This window comes from Melanerpes formicivorus, unplaced genomic scaffold, assembly GCF_026170545.1.
Source record: "Melanerpes formicivorus ecotype bairdi unplaced genomic scaffold, bMelFor1.0.p_v2 SCAF_20, whole genome shotgun sequence".
Lineage (NCBI taxonomy): Eukaryota > Metazoa > Chordata > Aves > Piciformes > Picidae > Melanerpes > Melanerpes formicivorus.
This window is the reverse complement of record NW_027142372.1, coordinates 4,474,872-4,492,126: the sequence shown is the minus strand read 5'-3', so window position 1 is coordinate 4,492,126 and position 17,255 is coordinate 4,474,872. Positions and strand designations below refer to the sequence as shown.

Sequence of the window (17,255 nt, the reverse complement as noted above, 5' to 3'; positions counted from 1 at the left end):
TGTAGAAGATAAACAGTCCCTCCACACGCTCTGTCTACAAGAGGTTTTTATCAGTAAAAATTAAGGTAAGGTTTTTAAGATTTAAAAATGTAAGAATTTTTTTTCCTCTTCCATCTTCCCTTCCCAAAAGCTGAAAGAAGATACACATTCTTCCAGCTGCGTCCCTGAGTGTCCATCAGGGCCGTACGACTTTCTGAGGACAAATGCCTTTAGTAAATTTTAAATCAAGTATCTGCCCATCCAGTCTTCTGGATGTGATTTCTGGTCTACTTGTCTCTGCTGTTAGTGATTTTAGTGTGTGGAGAATAATGTGAGGGAAGATCTATTTGACTGTTTTCTAACTTTTTTTTTCCTCTCGGAAACCAGTTGTTTGTTAAAGTAGAAAACATTGCAGGAAAGGATTGGTTTTGGTAGACTTTTTTAATTGAGGAATCATTCTTGATTTTAATTTGTGAATAAAAATTGCTTTGGCAGCTTCCTAAGGTTTGTTTTCAATAGTTATTTGCCACTTACTGAGTATGTAACACACTCTTAATTCCTGATCTGATTTAGGAAATACCTTTGTGTTCCACGGGGCGCCAGAGAGCTGCTGACAGGTTTGTCAAATACTTTCTCTTTCTCCTCGTGGCAGTCCAGTGTACTGTAAGCATGTGATCTTCTGGTTGGTAAATCACTGTGTGTATGGTATTTCTCCATTAGGTGAAGCTAAATCTGAATTTGCATTTATTATTGCAGCCAGGCAGAGAGGGACCTGAGGGGACTGGTCAGTGGTAGGCTGAACATGAGCCTGCAGTGTGGCCAGGAGGTCAAATGGCATCCTGGCCTGCATCAGGAACAGTGTGGCCAGCAGGAGCAGGGAGGTGATTCTCCCCCTGTATGCTGCACTGGTTAGGCCACACCTTGAGTCCTGTGTCCAGTTCTGGGCCCCTCGGTTTAGGAAGGATGTTGACTTGCTGGGATTGCTTAGCCTGGAGAAGAGGAGATCGGGGTGACCTTATTGCTCTCTATAACTACCTGAAGGGAGGTTGTACACAGGTGGAGGTTGGTCTCTTCTCCCAGGCAACCAGCACTAGAACAAGAGGACACAGTCTCAGGCTGCACCAGGGGAGGTTTAGCCTGGGTGTTAGGAAGAAGTTCTACACAGAGAGAGTGATTGCCCGTTGGAATGGGCTGCCTGGGGAAGTGGTGGAGTCACCATCATTAGAGGTGTTCAGGAGGAGACTTGATAGGGTGCTTGGTTGCATGGTTTAGTTGATTAGGTGATGTTGGATGATAGGCTGGACACAATGATCTTGAAGGTCTCTTCCAACCTGGTTTATTCTATTCTATTGTTAGCAGGCTGCAAAGAAGCTTCCCCTCCTTTCATCTTATGGGCCTCTCAGTCACCTAGGTTGTGTTTTGTTTTTTGGGCTGTAGCAGGATAGAAGGGAATAGGGAAATAAGAAGCATTGAAAGCAGTGGAAAACAAATCAAAGCACCTTATATATTGTGTGCACATACTGCTTGTGCTTTTAGTTTTCTTACTCATATATGCTGGAGTTGTAAATATTATAGTACAAAATAAATGTTACCATACTAATATTTAATGATATTATTAAATGTATTTTACAAGATGTTTGGTCAGTAGGATTAATGTATGCCATTGTACTGTAATGAGAAATTCGTACTACATGTGGTACCTGCCCTGGTTTTAACTGCATGATTTTCACTTGTGAAACATTCTTTTAGTTTATCAAAATATTAGCTTGAAAAATGGATGATTTGAGTAACCAGGAAAATGTTTAGTAAAGTGCTCATAGATATGTATGCTTGTCAGTTTGGAGCATTCTTGGTTTACTTTTTCCTGCTTGCTTATCCCACTTGTGTACTGAGAAGTACAGTCCTCTAGCCATTAATTGTGTGAACAGCATTTGTGACATGCACTTCATTTCATTCTCAGAAATTCCTCTCAGAAGGGAAGGATAGAGGAAGATACTTATGATGAAATGATGTCGACTATTGAGGGCCTCAGTTCAACAAAGTATGCAGTATTGTGTTTTTTTCTTTATCTTCTCTTTGATAATGTCCTGCATTTTCAGTGTTAAGCCTAGATATAAAATTTACTTAACAGAAAATGAAAAGTTACCTTTTCTTGGTCATTGTTGACTTGTTTTAGTTCCTTTATGGTTTTAAGTTTAATCTCATGAGAGCATTACTGCATTTTTACTGCAAGAAGCCAATGGTTAGCCTAGCTGTTCAGTGCGGTATAGTACTATGAAACTGAGAAATTATTGCCTTCTTTCTTATGATTGTCTGCAGTAATGAGACAAGCTGCAGTGTAAGATGGGATAAGAGGCTAATGTTTGTGCTCTGCTTATTAAATTGACAAGTGTCAGGAAATAATGTGCAGCCCTGAACAAAACCTATGTATCAATCGGTCTGGGGGTTAATAATAAAATTACTGTAGTGTCTTTAAAGATAATTGGCCTGTCAGTAGCAGGTGGTGCATTTGGCACTATATTTGCATTTAAAAGCACACAAACACGGGCAATGCTGAGGGTTTTGTTTGTTGGTGTATAATTTAATTTAAAATACAATATTTAAATTCCTATCAAATGTAAAACAGTGAATTTGAGAAGAAAAACTTTAACCTAAACTATAGCAAGGCTGCTATCTCTGTGCTTTGTCTGTTCCTAGTGTTTTTAGGGGAAGTATTTGGAGGCTGTAAGCCAGTGCTAATATTTGCTATTATACTTTCCTATTTGTAGACCTAAGGGAAGGTCTGGGGTTAACATTTTGCATGTAAATAGCAGATGCTGCTGTACAGTGTTCTGGATCTGTTAGCTACATAAAAACATAACTACTCATATGTTATGCTATGAAACAAAAAGACTTTGCAGAGCTGTTGTGTATGTAAAACAGTGGCACTCGCCCTCCATTCTGTGGAGCCCCAAGTACACCAATGTTTTGCATGGTCTCCTTGGTCTCTTGCGTACAGTTTGTAACACCTGTCTCTAAATGCAGTCCCTGGTGCGGCAAATCAGATGACTTCTGTGGATTTTCACTGATCTTTGCAGATCCTGGTCTTGAAAAAGAGGTTGGTAAGAGCAAAATAATCCTTTATTTGGTCTTTGATTTGCACTTCAGAGCAGCACAAGAATGTATTTGAAACTTTTCTCATGTTTTGAGTTGGTCATTCTTCATTGAGAATGCCAGTTCTGTGCACTGAAGGAGACTGCCTCTATATTGTGGTTAAATTCTTGCCATAAGGGAGTTAGTAGGAGTTTGGCAGCCTTACTATATAAAGAACTTCTCTCAAAAATAATGAATTTTTTTAAAAGAGAAAGATATTTCTGCATCCATGTTGCTTTCTGTGGTTGTTTCATTGCAAGTCCAATACCTTTGGTAGGTACCGTGTACCTAAATTTCTATATGTAGAAATGAAAATATAACTGTTGTTTTGATTTACTGTGGTGTGGTGTAGTCTGTGTAGTTACTGGGCATGTCTATATACATTTTCCTTGTTATATAAGGATTTTGAGTAGCTGCATCTGTGAAGTGCTGATTTACATACATTGTGGATTTCCCTCTAGGTTTAAAATTATCCTTTGGACTAGGCTGTTTCTCTTGACAGATGTTCAAGTGAATTTTATTTGGTGGTGTTCTTTTGTTCTCTTTTAGTTCTATGTATACTTTTAAGAGCACATTTGCATGTGTATGTCATAAAGTAACAGAATTGTAAAACCCCCTGCATTTATCCTGAAGATTGATTCTAATCTGTTTCAGTATCGCACCATTCCTATTCCAAAGCTGAAGAGTTACTTTGCCTGTGCCAGTTTCGTGTTCCTCTGTATATTCTTGATACAGATGCTGATAATGCCAACGTAAGTGTCAATGTTTTAATAATTCACAATTCAAATTAACCAACAGCTAAAGTGAAACTTGTGTATATGAAACTTTTAAGTCTTTTGCTGTACATAAGAGTTTACATTTACGAAACACACCCCCAAGGACTAATCTACTCCTTAATAAAGGAGTACATTTGTGTTGTTGGCATAAGAACCTAGATATCAGTATTAGAATAAAGTAGAAATATTTCTTTAATATTGAGCTTGTTTAGCACACACAGGGGGATGATCTGGTAAGTGAGAGATACTGTGTTGTGAGAAGAGTCAAATGTAAGCACATTGCGTGAGCAATGGAAAAATGGGGTTAGCTGGTTAATTTGCTCTGTGATCATTTTGTCTGCAGAGATACCAGGAGGGAACTTCGAGGTTCTCATACCTCTGAGAAAGCAGATGTTTGATTTATGGCATATTTGGTGTTTGTTTTATGGCTGTTGTTTTTTTTCCATGTGGTTAATATATAGGGTAGTTGCTCAGGCTTTCAGCAGGGAATAGAATATCTTACAGCAGAGTTTGTGCAACAGAGCAACAATAACCCATGAATGTTATGGTCATCCAGTGCTTTTACAAGAAAAATCCTATCTAAATTTAGAGCAGCACCATTAGCAAACATTAGTCTGGGTAGAGTTCTGAAACTTTTTTCATTTAACACTGTGGGGTTTTTTAATGCTTTCTCTTTCTGTTTAGAACGGTAAAACTAGGAATTTCCTTTGGCATTGTTGCAGTCATCATTGTCCTTGTCCTGTTTGTGTGCTTTGCTGAGAAATGCGTGGTAAGTTTGTTATTAAAAATAAATAAATTCCTATTTCCAAAGGGGGTGGATATAATTCTGCAGCTTGATGTATCTTTGTAGATGGTGAATTGAGCTGCTAATTTCAATAGGAGTTGTAGGATCCTTGAACCTCAGTCTACCAGAAGATTTCATTGCCTGAAACAATTTCATGTCTGAAATTCTCACTGTAATTCAGAATTATTTGTGTGCCCAGATAGATGGGTAAGAGGGAGGAGGAAGATATATCAACTGCCAAGTTTGTCCTTAGCAATAATTTTGGTTCTAAATCCTCATATTTTCCACACTGGAAACTATTAAAATCAAAGTAAGTTTGAATGCATGATTAGTTTTTCATAATCATTAATAAAGCCCCGTGGAAGTTGCAAACATGTGAATAATTTATTGGCAGCAATTTCATGGCTGATAGAATTCCAAATTCACCATTACATCAATTAGGACACTTAGCACTTCTAGTTCTTTTTCCTTTGCATTATTAAATGTATGCAATTACTGCCTAAAAATAACATAGTGACACAGAAACAGTCCATAGTGACATAGAGTCCAGTGACATGAAATAAAATACTTCTCCAGTTCAAGAACTATTTGGAGGCAGGGGAGGAAGAGGGGAGTGGATTTTAGAATTCTTCACACTCAGCTAGACCAAAGGTGAGAGGGAATCCTGAAGTTCTGGTGAGCACTTCATCCTATTTGCAGGGTGGTGATAGTGGTCTGTCAGGGAAACAGCCTCAGAAAGAAACAGAGCCAGGTTCAAGTTATGTAAATGGGAAAAAAAAAGTAATATTGCAGTGTGTACCTGGGTCAAAGTTTTATGATTAATTTGAAAGTACAGGTAGAATATATGGATTTTATTTATGTATGAGTTTTATAGAGAGAAATGAGTTGATGGATCTATAAATATATATGTGTGTGTGTGTATATGTGGCTATGTAGATGCACATATGGTTTCTGCATGTGTGAAAACACTTGGAGAAAAGAAAGAAGAAAAATCCAAGGTTGCAATTGCATCAGACTTGGGTTTTACACTGGGAGTGTTTTGGTACAGCATCCTTAAATGACGCTTGCAGTTGTCAGGAGTATATGCTTAATGAGGCGTTTGGCTCTTTAGCAGCAAATGAAAGATGCAAAGAGCAAGAAAGGGATCATCTATGATTGGTTTGGATTTAGTGATCTTAAAACGTATTTCCAGGTAGAACACTGTAGCTCTATGACTGAAAAATACAACATGGGTTGTCACTATATTTTCAGTAACATTTCTCTAGAACTTTCAGTCATAATTTTGTATTTTCAAAGCAGAACATCAGAACATTTCAGCACTCAGCCTCTCTGAAGCCAGGAAGCATTATCTCTGTTGACAGTTGTGGAAAAGATTTAGGCATTTAATCTGAATGAGTAGCTTCAGAGTTCTCAATTAGGATTTCACTGAAGACTCTTGGCACTCTCCTGCAAATATTTCTGCCCATGTATCAAAGGGTTATCCCTGTTACTGAAACAGACTGATTTTGTTTACAGAAGAGCTGCTCTGAACAGTGGTCTTTCCTGCGCCATCTTTGTGCCATCTCACAGAAGGTGGAAACGATGCCTTTACTTAGGCTTCCTTTAGCAGTCATCACTATAGGTGCCTTGCTGGTTATAGCCATTATTAATTTGGTAAGTAATCACATTATTCTGGGAAGCTCTTGGAACATCCACAGTTTGAGAAGCTCTGTGTGTTCCTTTTTATCAAGAACCATGTTTCTTGCTTCTAGTATTTGCATTGTGAGTTGGTACACAAGGAGAGCTCATGATGTAATGTGAAAGCATTAAAAGTGGAACCTCCCAGTTTGTAGAGCTAAAAGTGCATGTGACAGACCTGAGTTCTAGCATACGCCACCACTTTTGCTTTCAAGCTGGCATTTACAATTACTCTCATCAGTAAGATGGTCTTTGTGGTTTTTCTTTTTTACTGTGGATTTAAATGTTTGCCTGTGGGTAGAAATTTTGAGCAGTTCAGTGTGCTGTTGGCAGTAGCTGGTGATAATGTAGGTGGGGGGAGGGAAGAATATAGCTTGGCTCTATTTGAAATCTGAACCTATCGTGAGTAGCTGCTTCTAGAGCAGGATGTAAATGGCATGTGTTCTTCAGCCTTTGGAGTAACTTCATGCTCAAGACCACTCCATTGTGTGTGGTGTGGTGGTGGGTTGTTTTTTCTGTGTTTTGTTTTGGGTGTTGTGGTGGTGGTGGTGTGGTTTTTTGTTGTTGTTGGGGTTTTGTTTTCTTTTAAACAAGCTATATGTGATGCATAATGTCAACAGTAAAACTGATAGCTGGCTACCAAAAATGATGTACTTCTAATCCACATTCCCCTCTTCTCATTCCATGTGGAGTTTATTCTGAAAGCTATACTGCAGAAAATGCTTAATTTTCTTTTGCAGTGTTGTTTTTCTGGTGGCTTAGGTCCTTAAATTGAGTCACAGTGGTGTCACACAAAGACCAACAGAGACAGTCCAGAGGGAAACAGGAAGAGCAGCTGTGAAACTGGGGTGTGAGACAGAACCATGTTTGTGCCAGTTGGCTGCTAGATTAGCATAGCCATAATGCGAAACTTTACCCCAAAGTAAAAAATAAGTAAATACTTGACAATAAATACTTGCTAACAATTTTGTGTATGTGTTGTTCCCCCCACCCCCCATAAATCAAGACTACTGAAAAGAACAAACCTGCAAACTCTACTGGACTCAATGACCTGTGTGCTACCACCTCTGTGAGTAGAGCACTGTCTTAATTTCTAAGATTGGAGTGAAATCAGTCTTGGGTAGTGTGCATAATATAGACAGATGGCAGCATTTTGATATATTTTAATCCTTTGATAAAGATAGAGTATTAAAATTTTGAGCATAGACTTATTCATGCCACAGAGTAGTCCTAGGGATATTTTCTGTTATTTGCTTTACTGTGCAACTTTTAGAGATTTTTGAAGGTCTGGAGTATTTGTGGACAAAGCTGAAGTCCTAGCTTATTTTGGTTGCTCAGCACCTTTGAAAGATGTTCTCTAGCATTTCCAATAAGGATAGATTCAGTGCTTACTAATGACACAGAAGTATTATTTCTGAGGGTTTCGGTTTTTTATCTCTTAAATGATAAAGTAGCGTTCTATTTTGAGATAATCCAGACATTTGGGATGCTCCTTTGTCACGATGCTGACGCTTTAGATGACGGGCATGGTTTTGAGCAACGTGCAGCAGATTGTGTGAAGACCCTTTCTTTCAAGTCCTTATGACAAATGATAACTTACACATATATAATGCTCACTGTACTCATCTTGTAATTTTCTATTCTTCTGTGTCTGTACATCAGCCCTTTGGAAACACAACTCAATCCTTTGTTGAGGAAACTGTAAGTAGTGAATAAATGTCACTTTAAACTTTGAATGTTTTATATATTACTGATAATTGGCAGGCCCTGTTGCCATGTAAAATATGGCTTCTTTAGATATCTGACAGCAGAAAGTTCTTCATAAAGCCAAGATGTTTTGGGTGCTGTTGCTGTATGGCTTTGCAATTTTTGAAATGTCAGACTGAAAAGTATGTATCTAACACTCTGAGGAAAAAGCAGTAAAAGAGGGTGATGATTGAGTCTGAGAGATGAGAGCTGTGCTTGGAAGTGTTCCAGTAAAGCTTCTTGATGGAGTGAAAGGGCTTAAAATGGCCCACAGGCCTGTGTCAGCATTCTCTGCATAGTGGTTTCTTTTTCAGAGGTTTGGCTTCAGAGTCGTGACTGTGAATGTCCATTACCTTTTGGAGGTTAGACTCCATGCCTTAGGGTGATAGAACTGATATAGTAAGTTGCTGTATAGCAGAACCATTAACTGTTTAGGTAAGAATCTCCTAGATCTGTGCTAGGTCTATGTTATTACAGGTGAAAGCCGGTGCTTTGTACATACAGAGAAATAAACTCTTGAGGAGCAGAAGCTGAAGTAATTTTGGAGTTGTTTAGTAAAGTAAGCTAGCTCAGCATCATATACCTGTGCCTGAAACTGCAGGGAGCAATCCTGTCTGCATGGGGCACTTTGTACCACATGATGGTTTAGTACTTCCAGCTGCATGCTGACCTCAGACACCACAGGTGATCTCTGATTCCTCGGGGAGATTTTTCAGTGATTCTGCTGGATAATGTCCTGAGCTTGGTAGTGCTTATTAGCATCAAAGTTCTTATGAAGAAGCTGTGTCTAAGGTTGAATGACGAGTCACGGTCTTCACATGCTACAACTGGGGGAGATGGGAATCTGGTGTCTGCTTAAAGTTGCAAAACCTACTTTAGGTTACTACTGAACTTTAAATAATTGCTTAAATTAATAGACTTCTGAAGTTACATTCTCAACACTCTTGAATTTTTATCTGATACCACTCATGTTGGTGTGATGCTTTTTTGTTTCACTCTTTCTGTATTTAGCAAAGTACACCAAAAAAAGGTATTAAGTTCAGGTTTTTAGTGCAATTAAAAACAAAACTTTGTGTATTTAGCAGATGACTGTAATTTCTTCTTTTTAAATTACAATGATCATGAACTTAGAGCATTTGCTGTGGCTTGGAAGTCTCTCACGGATAAAAACTGCCTGAACAATGTGTCTGCTCTTAAATTCCTCATTCACAGTATTACACCTACTGCTTAGAGCATTTGCGGTGGTTTGTGTCTCTCACGGATAAAAACTGAACAATGTGTCTGCTCTTAAATTCCTCGTTCACAGTATTACACCTACTGCTGCATCCTGGGGTTCATCGCTTGCTCCGTGTTTCTTCAGATTAGCTTTGAACTCAAAGTTCTCCTCCTGTCCATCGCTGTGACTGTTTACCTCATCGTTTTTAATACCCTGCAGTATAGGAACTTGAGCTTCAGTGGCAACACTACCAGGTGAGTGTAAAGGTTCTTGTAATTGACAATAATGTTTCATTAAAGGAGATAGATTATTTTTTTTTGTACATTTACTGTCTAGATGTACAAATGTTGTACACTTCTTCCCTTCCCTTTTCCCCTACAGTTCTTAAATCATGTTAGTTTTCTTAAAGGATAAAGATAACTTTGTATTGCTGTCTTGATTTCTGGCTTTTCTAAGTGTACAAATGTTGCACTCTTCTTCCCCGCTCCCCTTTCCCCCACAATTCATAATCATGTTGGTTTTCTTAAAAGGATAAAGATAACTCTGTATTACTGTCTTGATTTCAGGCTTTTCATCAAAGATCCAAGGATTACAACTAACTTATATCTGGTTCTGTTTTACATAACCCTAATTCTACTTGCCAAACAGGTATGTATTTAAAAAGCAATAGGTTAGTTCTCTCACTTGCAGCAAGGTGATTTAAAGAAAATGCATGTGTCACACATTGAAACAGCACTAGGAGTTAGTATATATTTTAATCTCTTTTTATGTTCTTTATGTTTTTTTTATGTTATTTATGGTTTTATGTTCTTGTACTTAGTCATAGATAACGCATTGTACATAGTCATTGATAATGTATTTACTCATGCTTAGTTATAGATAATGCAAAAAACATTTACTGTGAAAGGGTGGGAACATTTTTATATCCTTCAACAGCATTTGTATTACAGAAGTCATAACTTCCAAATTCCTCCAATTTGGATGATTCTGTATTTATATGTGAATATCCAGCCTAAATCAAAGCAGTAATTCAAGGTAAAAATAACCACCACGTTACTAAACTTTTATTTTGGTAAATACACCTTATGGTATCCAAATGTCATGTATTCATACAGACTGCTTTGTACTTTTTTAGCCTTTGCTCTCAAAGCACATTTTTTTTTTATAGCTATGTAGTCTCAAAAGGCCTTGAGGAAACTTTATTGCTACTCCACTAATATTTTTCAGTGATCTATTCTATGGATTTAGTTGATGATATTTGGTCCCTTTGCAGATTGACTATTACTGCCGACTGGATTGTCTGTGGAAAAATAAGTTTAAAAAAGAGCACGAACAGTTTGAAACCATGGAGAATGTTAACAGGCTTTTGCTGGAGAATGTACTTCCAGCACACGTTGCTGCCCATTTCATTGGTGAAAAGCGAAATGAGGTATGTTGGGCTTCTGTGACAGAACGTTGTGCTAACGAGCACACTGGAGACTGTAGGGTTCTGCACTCTATCCCAAGACCCACAAATGTACTACTGAGATGGCCTCAAAAAAAGAGCAAACTTTCAGTGTCAGTCTCTGAAATCTGTTTTCAGATTTGATAGTTCAGCTTTGCAACACAGATTGAGCTTGGCAAACATTTAACAAGTATTTAGTGCATTCCAAAGACCATCTTTTACAACAGGAGACAGGCTTCTTTTTAAAGAACTTGGAAAACAAATAGTATCTCCGTGGTAACAACCCCAGTGAGAAGTTCATCGATTGAGACAGCAATGTTACTCTGCCATGTCATCAAAATAAATATTGCTGATTAAGAATCAGAAGACTGGCACTATCCAGAATAGATGAGAATCTCCAGGGTACATAGCCTTTCCTTTGGCACATCAACTTCATTCACGTTTCTGATAAAATAAGAGCTGCCCACTGATAAGCACTGAGGCTGACTTTGTAAGAAAACTGTGATTTGGTTAATGATTACAAAACATGGTTTTGAATACCTCTGGTGGAAAGTGACTGATGACAACGTGTGAATGTATTGTTTTTCTGTAGGACTGGTACCATCAATCATACGACTGTGTCTGTGTCATGTTTGCATCAGTGCCAGATTTTAAGGTGTTTTATACTGAATGTGATGTCAATAAAGAAGGCCTGGAATGCTTGCGGCTCTTAAATGAAATAATTGCTGATTTTGATGAGGTAATTTAGCTTCTGGCAAAAATAGATTGGATTACCTAGTTACTGAAGGAGAAAATGTTTCACTGCATCTGTGAGCTTTAGGAGTGGGCGGGGAGATGTTATGCTCAGCTACTGCTCCGAGTTCAGCCTCACAGCTTTGAAAGATGTATTTCCATCAGGTGGGGCTTTCCCATCACATCAGCTAGGACTTCAGTGTCAGCATGGTTTCAAAGTCCTGAATCTCAGGACTTTATTTCAGTGCTTAGGCACTTTATTTCTACTGTGAGCTGGTAGAGCATAACTGTGCAGTAATTTGTCTAACCTTCATGTGATAGGTAGTATTCCTAGGGGTGTTTAATGCTTATAGTAGACATTGAAACACAGTGTTGAAGTCTCAAGTCTCTCTTCCTTCCCTTTCAATAGCTCTTGTTAAAACCTAAATTTAGTGGTGTTGAAAAGATAAAAACCATTGGAAGCACTTACATGGCAGCAGCTGGTCTCAGTGTTACACCAGGCCAAGAGAACCACCAGGTATGCTGTCTCTGAAACTTGCCTTTGCTATTCTGTGTGTGTAGGTGTATATCAGAGATATGAAAGGGAAAGTAAATCACCATGAGTGATTTTCTCAATTGTGGAAAAAAGAGAGTGTTGTCTCCTGATGAATTCACTATTTATCTTCTACTTCTATTTTATTCCTGAGCAGGTATTAAGTCTGTAACCCCAGCAAGCTTTTTACCTCTTCAATTTTTGATGCTGGTAGCTTAACATTTCTAGATGCAAAGCAGAATAGCTCTAATAATAGGTAAGTCAAAGAATGGCTGCCAAAGAAAGGGTCACCTCAGAACTGGACAGTAAGCTTTTTGTGATACCTGAGAGCTGACACAAAAAGAGAATACTGAAGTGCCACATCAGATCTGAATCTGAAACTGTTTGTTGCCCAGAAGAGTTAAAACCAGTTTCTGTACTCAGGCTTACTTTCACTATAGCAGGTTTGTGTATGGTGTTGGGATACACATACCTAATATATACAAAACATGTAAAATGAAATCTGGCATGCTAAAGGACAGACATAAATTCATTGTAAAATTGGAGGCTTGTCACCTCCTAGCTGTTCCAGTTGAATTTAATGTCTGTTTTTAAGTAGAATTGGCATGTTTGTTGAATTGTGCAATCTTGCAGCGTGACAAGTGGTCTCTTACGTATATAAATAGGTTATTCACTAGCAGTGCTGGTTTGGAATAGTCACCTGACAGCCTTCTGCATTGTAATTTGATCATCACTGTGCCTTGTGATTTGTGTAGGACAAAGAAAGACAGCATGCTCACATTGGGATTATGGTGGAATATGGAATTGCCTTGATGAGTAAACTGGATGGCATCAACCGACATTCCTTTAACAACTTCCGCTTACGTGTTGGTAAGTTCACTTTGAAGAACACAAGCCCGGCAGCTCCGTAACAATGGGAGATGAGGTAGGATGACTTGGGTGAAATGCTGAGTGCTGCTGACTGCTGCAGAGTGCTTCTGAACACTCAAGACAGCATTGGGCTGGTTTTGAAATGCGGAGTGGCTGAGGGTAGTGCTGTCTGGTCTAGCTTTAAATGCCAGCTCCTTCACGGGTGGGCTTTTCTAATCGCTGGAGGGAGCATCGCAAAGCCTGCTGCTGGATGAGTTTGGAGAAAATTATAGGTGTGGACAGAGAGGGAGGTACTCTGTTATTAACTGTTGACTAAAGGCAGTATTATCAGTATACAAACGTTGATTTCTGTATATTGAAAGTAGAAAAGGAAAAGCTTTGCTTTGCTGTGACCTTTGCCCTAGCTGTTGCTCAGAATTCCCATTCTGCAGTGGATGAGTCACTTGACATCTCCTGAGCCTCAGCACTGGTATTTATAGACCAGTGAGGATGCCGATTGCTAGAAACATGTCAGAGGGTTGTGTTCTGCAGGGATTTTTTTTTCACGAAGCTCGTGATTTCTGGGGGATAATGAAGGCAGACACCAAAAATCTTCCCACTTCAGTAGTAACACCTGCTTTTGTTTATCCTAAGGGATAAATCATGGCCCTGTGATTGCTGGTGTGATTGGTGCCCGGAAACCTCAGTATGATATCTGGGGCAACACCGTTAACGTTGCTAGCCGAATGGAGAGCACAGGGGAGCTGGGGAAAATCCAGGTAAACACACTGGCCTTGAACTATGTAAGAAATTATTTCTAATTGATTATGAAATTTTTTAAAAATATAAATTAATCACGAGAATTTTGTAAGAGTTGCTAATTTATTTTTTTTCCCCCCACAAAAAGGTCACAGAGGAAACAAGTAAAATACTACAGGAGTTGGGATATTCATGTGAGTGCAGGGGACTCATTAATGTCAAAGGCAAGGGAGAACTGAGGACTTACTTTGTTTGCACTGAGACTGCCAAATTCCAAGGTATGGGACTGAACTGAGGCTGCCATGAAATTAATCAAAATAGAACTTCCTTCCTTCTGTGAAGACTTTGAATTTCCCTCCTTATGTGAAGGACTTTATTCTAACTCCCATTTCTTCTGCATCTCAAGAAAATGACCTTTGGGTGTTTTTTGAAAGAAGTTCTGAGAAGTACCCAGCAGACACACAACTACCAGTCTGAAAGAGACTTCCTGTTCCTGAAATAATCTGAGGATTTTCCTGGAACTGCCATGAAGTGTTGTTGGTTGTTAGTTCCTTTTCTTACCTGCACTGTGGGAGCCTTAACAGCTCCAGTACCCATGCAGGCAGATGCGCTGCAGAACTCCTCGGCATGTTAAACCACTCCACCGAGTTGTTCCCTGACACACACCTGCTCACAGCATTGCCTTTGTCACAGACGTGCCAGGGGATGCTCTGAACATTGCATCTCTTGCTTGTAATGCAAAACAGACTTCACAGCAGAAGGTGGCTGAAGGGTGGAAAGAGGAATGCAAATGAACTCCAGTATATTGTGTGGTAATTGTAAAGAAAAGAATTGCAGAGTGTCAGATAACTTTGCTTCTCTTCTCCTCCTTCTCCGTAGTGGTACTTTGTATTGGGCAAATGTTTTAATGACCAACAGGTGTTCAGAAATATCTTCTGTCTAGTTCAGAGTGTTTACATTTATAGTACATGTTCTCTTTGTATTTCTGTGCCTCTATTTAGTATCTGCATGCACATTTTGTGCAGTCACATATGAGAATGCCTTTAAAATTCTGGCTTTAAATGTTGAAACCCAGACTGGATCTGGAGGAGCACTGGGCACTGATGCCCTTTATGCAGCATGCTTGCTTAGACAGTCTTACAAGTTGTACCGCCAGCACCTGGCAGGAGCTCTGCAGGCTGACTGCTTTCTTGAGGGCACTTAGGGGAGGAAAAACTAATGTTTGGAGACTGGAGAACTGAGCTAATAAGACAGTGTTAGAAACAGTAGCAGATACTGTATAAGCAGAACTGCATCGGGTTTGGGTTTTTTTTCTGTTCTTGTTTCTTGGTTTAGCTGCTGGCTGGTTTATTGTGTACCTTTTAAAGGCAATGCAGTTCTTAAAATTTGAAGGTTACAAAAGGATATGTGGAAAAAACAACGGAAATGTTTCAGCAGAGCTGCAATAGGGAAAGAAGGTGTAGAGCATTAGTGAGGACATAATGGAAATTGACTTGCTGTTAGTTTCAGTGGTAAAGTTTGTTAGCTGTTAAAGGCTTTTGCTAATTGAGTAGCACTTTCCTACTTATTGCAGTCACTTGATCAGTTTTCTGTGGGTGGCAGTGATAGTATTTTGAAAGGCTAACATCTTGTGCCCAATTGTATGTATTAACAAAGGGTGGATTCCCCCTGGCATATGGCTAAAGAGCACAGGGATGAAGGAGTCCCACCATCGGTTTTGTTAAGCCTTAACCCTCTACAAACAAAGCCACATTTACTTGTACCTCTGGGTTTGGTACTAACCCATCTTGGCAAAGTGTTTAACAAGCAGTCCTACGCATCACTGCCACTTTCTAATTACTGTGTAATTTCTCTAGATGGTAAGTGACAATGTTTCAAGACAGGAACAAATTTAATATTGTCCAACTGCGGATTCAAAATTGTGCTTATAGCCTTTGTTGATTTGGTAGGTCAAAATCGTGTGTAGTACGTCTCCAACAGAAAATAGTGCACTAGAAAACCTGTTTGAGGTTATCTGCTTCATGTGGGGACTCAGCTGAAGAAGAAAGTTTTGTACTTGGTGTCTTGTCAGTGTAAGGTCAGTGTAGTAGTTGAGTAAACTTTCAGACAGCTTTTGCTACTCTTCTGTGTTGTGTATTTGTAATAACAGATGCTCAGCAAGCATTTGTTTTGGGGTATTTATTGTTCTATAAGGACCACACATGTCAAAGGCTCTTTCTCAGCAGTCTTTTATGCCAGATGTTAGGTGAGGTGACTATTTGCCTCGTGTTTATGTCATGAGATGGAGCTGGCTCTGAAGTGTCGAGTCATAGACCTAGTAGAATGTAGATGTTGCAGACAGCAAATTGTTTTCTATAGATAACATAACAATGCTTTGAAATGCTTTTGTTTACATTATGTTGCCTGTCAGGGTAGTGACTTGCTTGGATGTTAACTTCAACTTAACCTCATTTTTCCAGAAGTGGTATAAAGAGCTGCAGCTTTCAAACTGGAAGAAGTGAGGTTTGTTGCAGTTTCAAAAACACATTATGCACTTACAGTGCTCACCCAAATGTCAGTGGACTGTGCAAGGCATACCTGGAGAAGTCAGAAACTGTCGAAGCAAAAGGGAGGTTGTATCTGGGGATGGCTTTCTGACTTCTCATCAGAATTGGGACCGTTGTGATGAGAGCTGTATTCAGTCACAAACAAAGCTCAACTTAAGAAGCAAATACATTTAAGTAACTGTTTTCAGCAGTCCTTTTGAGAGCAAACTGTGAAATTTAAGACTGAGGAAATACCTTATTAGAGAAACTTTCCTTGCAGCATTACTGTTTTCTTAAACTGAAACAATGGCACTGTGTCTCATTTGAAGAGCTAATACTGTCTTGAATTAGCAGTCTGTTTTAAAGAACAAACTTTTGTTTTTACCATTAAATAAAAAACTTCCTGAAACTTGTTTGGTTTTGCAATTATTTTGATGAATTCCCATGAAAAGGAGGTGTATTTCCCAGACCCCTATGAAGTCAGTGAAATGCTTTTACTCAGAAACTCAGTATCTGTATTTTTAGAAGAAATTGTGTAAGTGAAAAGTCCACAGAGTGCTGTACTCGTGTTCAGCAGCTAACAAGGCATGGCACTATTCTGTCACCTGTGGCCTTCTACTGCACTAGATGCAAGGTATGCAATGGGAAATGAGATGCTATAGAGTGAGCTATTACTAATGTGGCTGGCACAGTTGTTGGGCATCTCATTTTCTCTTGTAGTGTGAAAAAGACTTAATGGAAAAATTCATTCCCTGGAGTAATGTCAGACAGAATTACCTGCAACTGTGAAAAAGCTACAGTGGCAACTTCATTGGGAACTACTCTGGGAAAACTGAAACTACTCAATCTTGCTTGACAATTTAGCCTCTTTGGAATGAATTTTAAAAGTTTGAAAACAATTAAATAAAGAGTAAGGATGATAGAAGCTGTAAGACTGGGGGTAGAGGGTGGAAGTCACCCTTATGCCATGCCTTTAAGTTACCTCTGAGTTCAGTCCCACACCACTGTGCCCGTAAGCAATTACTAAGCAGAGAGAGACAAAAAACTGCCTGTCTTTGCTGTTGGCCAAGGTTGCACTGGAACCATGGAGTAAAAAGGAGCAAT

General features: G+C 39.0%; 1 protein-coding gene across 6 annotated transcripts in view; it reads left to right on the top strand.

Annotated features, from left to right (window-relative positions):
- Positions 1-16,583, top strand: part of ADCY7 (adenylate cyclase 7) — a 58,114-nt gene extending 41,531 nt beyond the window's left edge. For all 6 annotated transcript variants that reach the window (XM_068150554.1, XM_068150551.1, XM_068150553.1 and 3 more), the window contains 16 exons: positions 553-596; positions 1,940-2,020; positions 3,004-3,076; positions 3,766-3,863; positions 4,572-4,656; positions 6,187-6,324; positions 7,355-7,417; positions 8,011-8,049; positions 9,401-9,564; positions 9,877-9,958; positions 10,584-10,739; positions 11,347-11,493; positions 11,896-12,003; positions 12,774-12,888; positions 13,522-13,646; positions 13,775-16,583. In XM_068150554.1, the coding sequence (XP_068006655.1) occupies positions 553-596; positions 1,940-2,020; positions 3,004-3,076; positions 3,766-3,863; positions 4,572-4,656; positions 6,187-6,324; positions 7,355-7,417; positions 8,011-8,049; positions 9,401-9,564; positions 9,877-9,958; positions 10,584-10,739; positions 11,347-11,493; positions 11,896-12,003; positions 12,774-12,888; positions 13,522-13,646; positions 13,775-13,921 (1,665 nt within the window). In that variant the 3' untranslated portion in view covers positions 13,922-16,583. The remainder of the gene's footprint in view (positions 1-552; positions 597-1,939; positions 2,021-3,003; positions 3,077-3,765; positions 3,864-4,571; positions 4,657-6,186; positions 6,325-7,354; positions 7,418-8,010; positions 8,050-9,400; positions 9,565-9,876; positions 9,959-10,583; positions 10,740-11,346; positions 11,494-11,895; positions 12,004-12,773; positions 12,889-13,521; positions 13,647-13,774) is intronic.
- Positions 16,584-17,255: the final 672 nt, after the last annotated feature.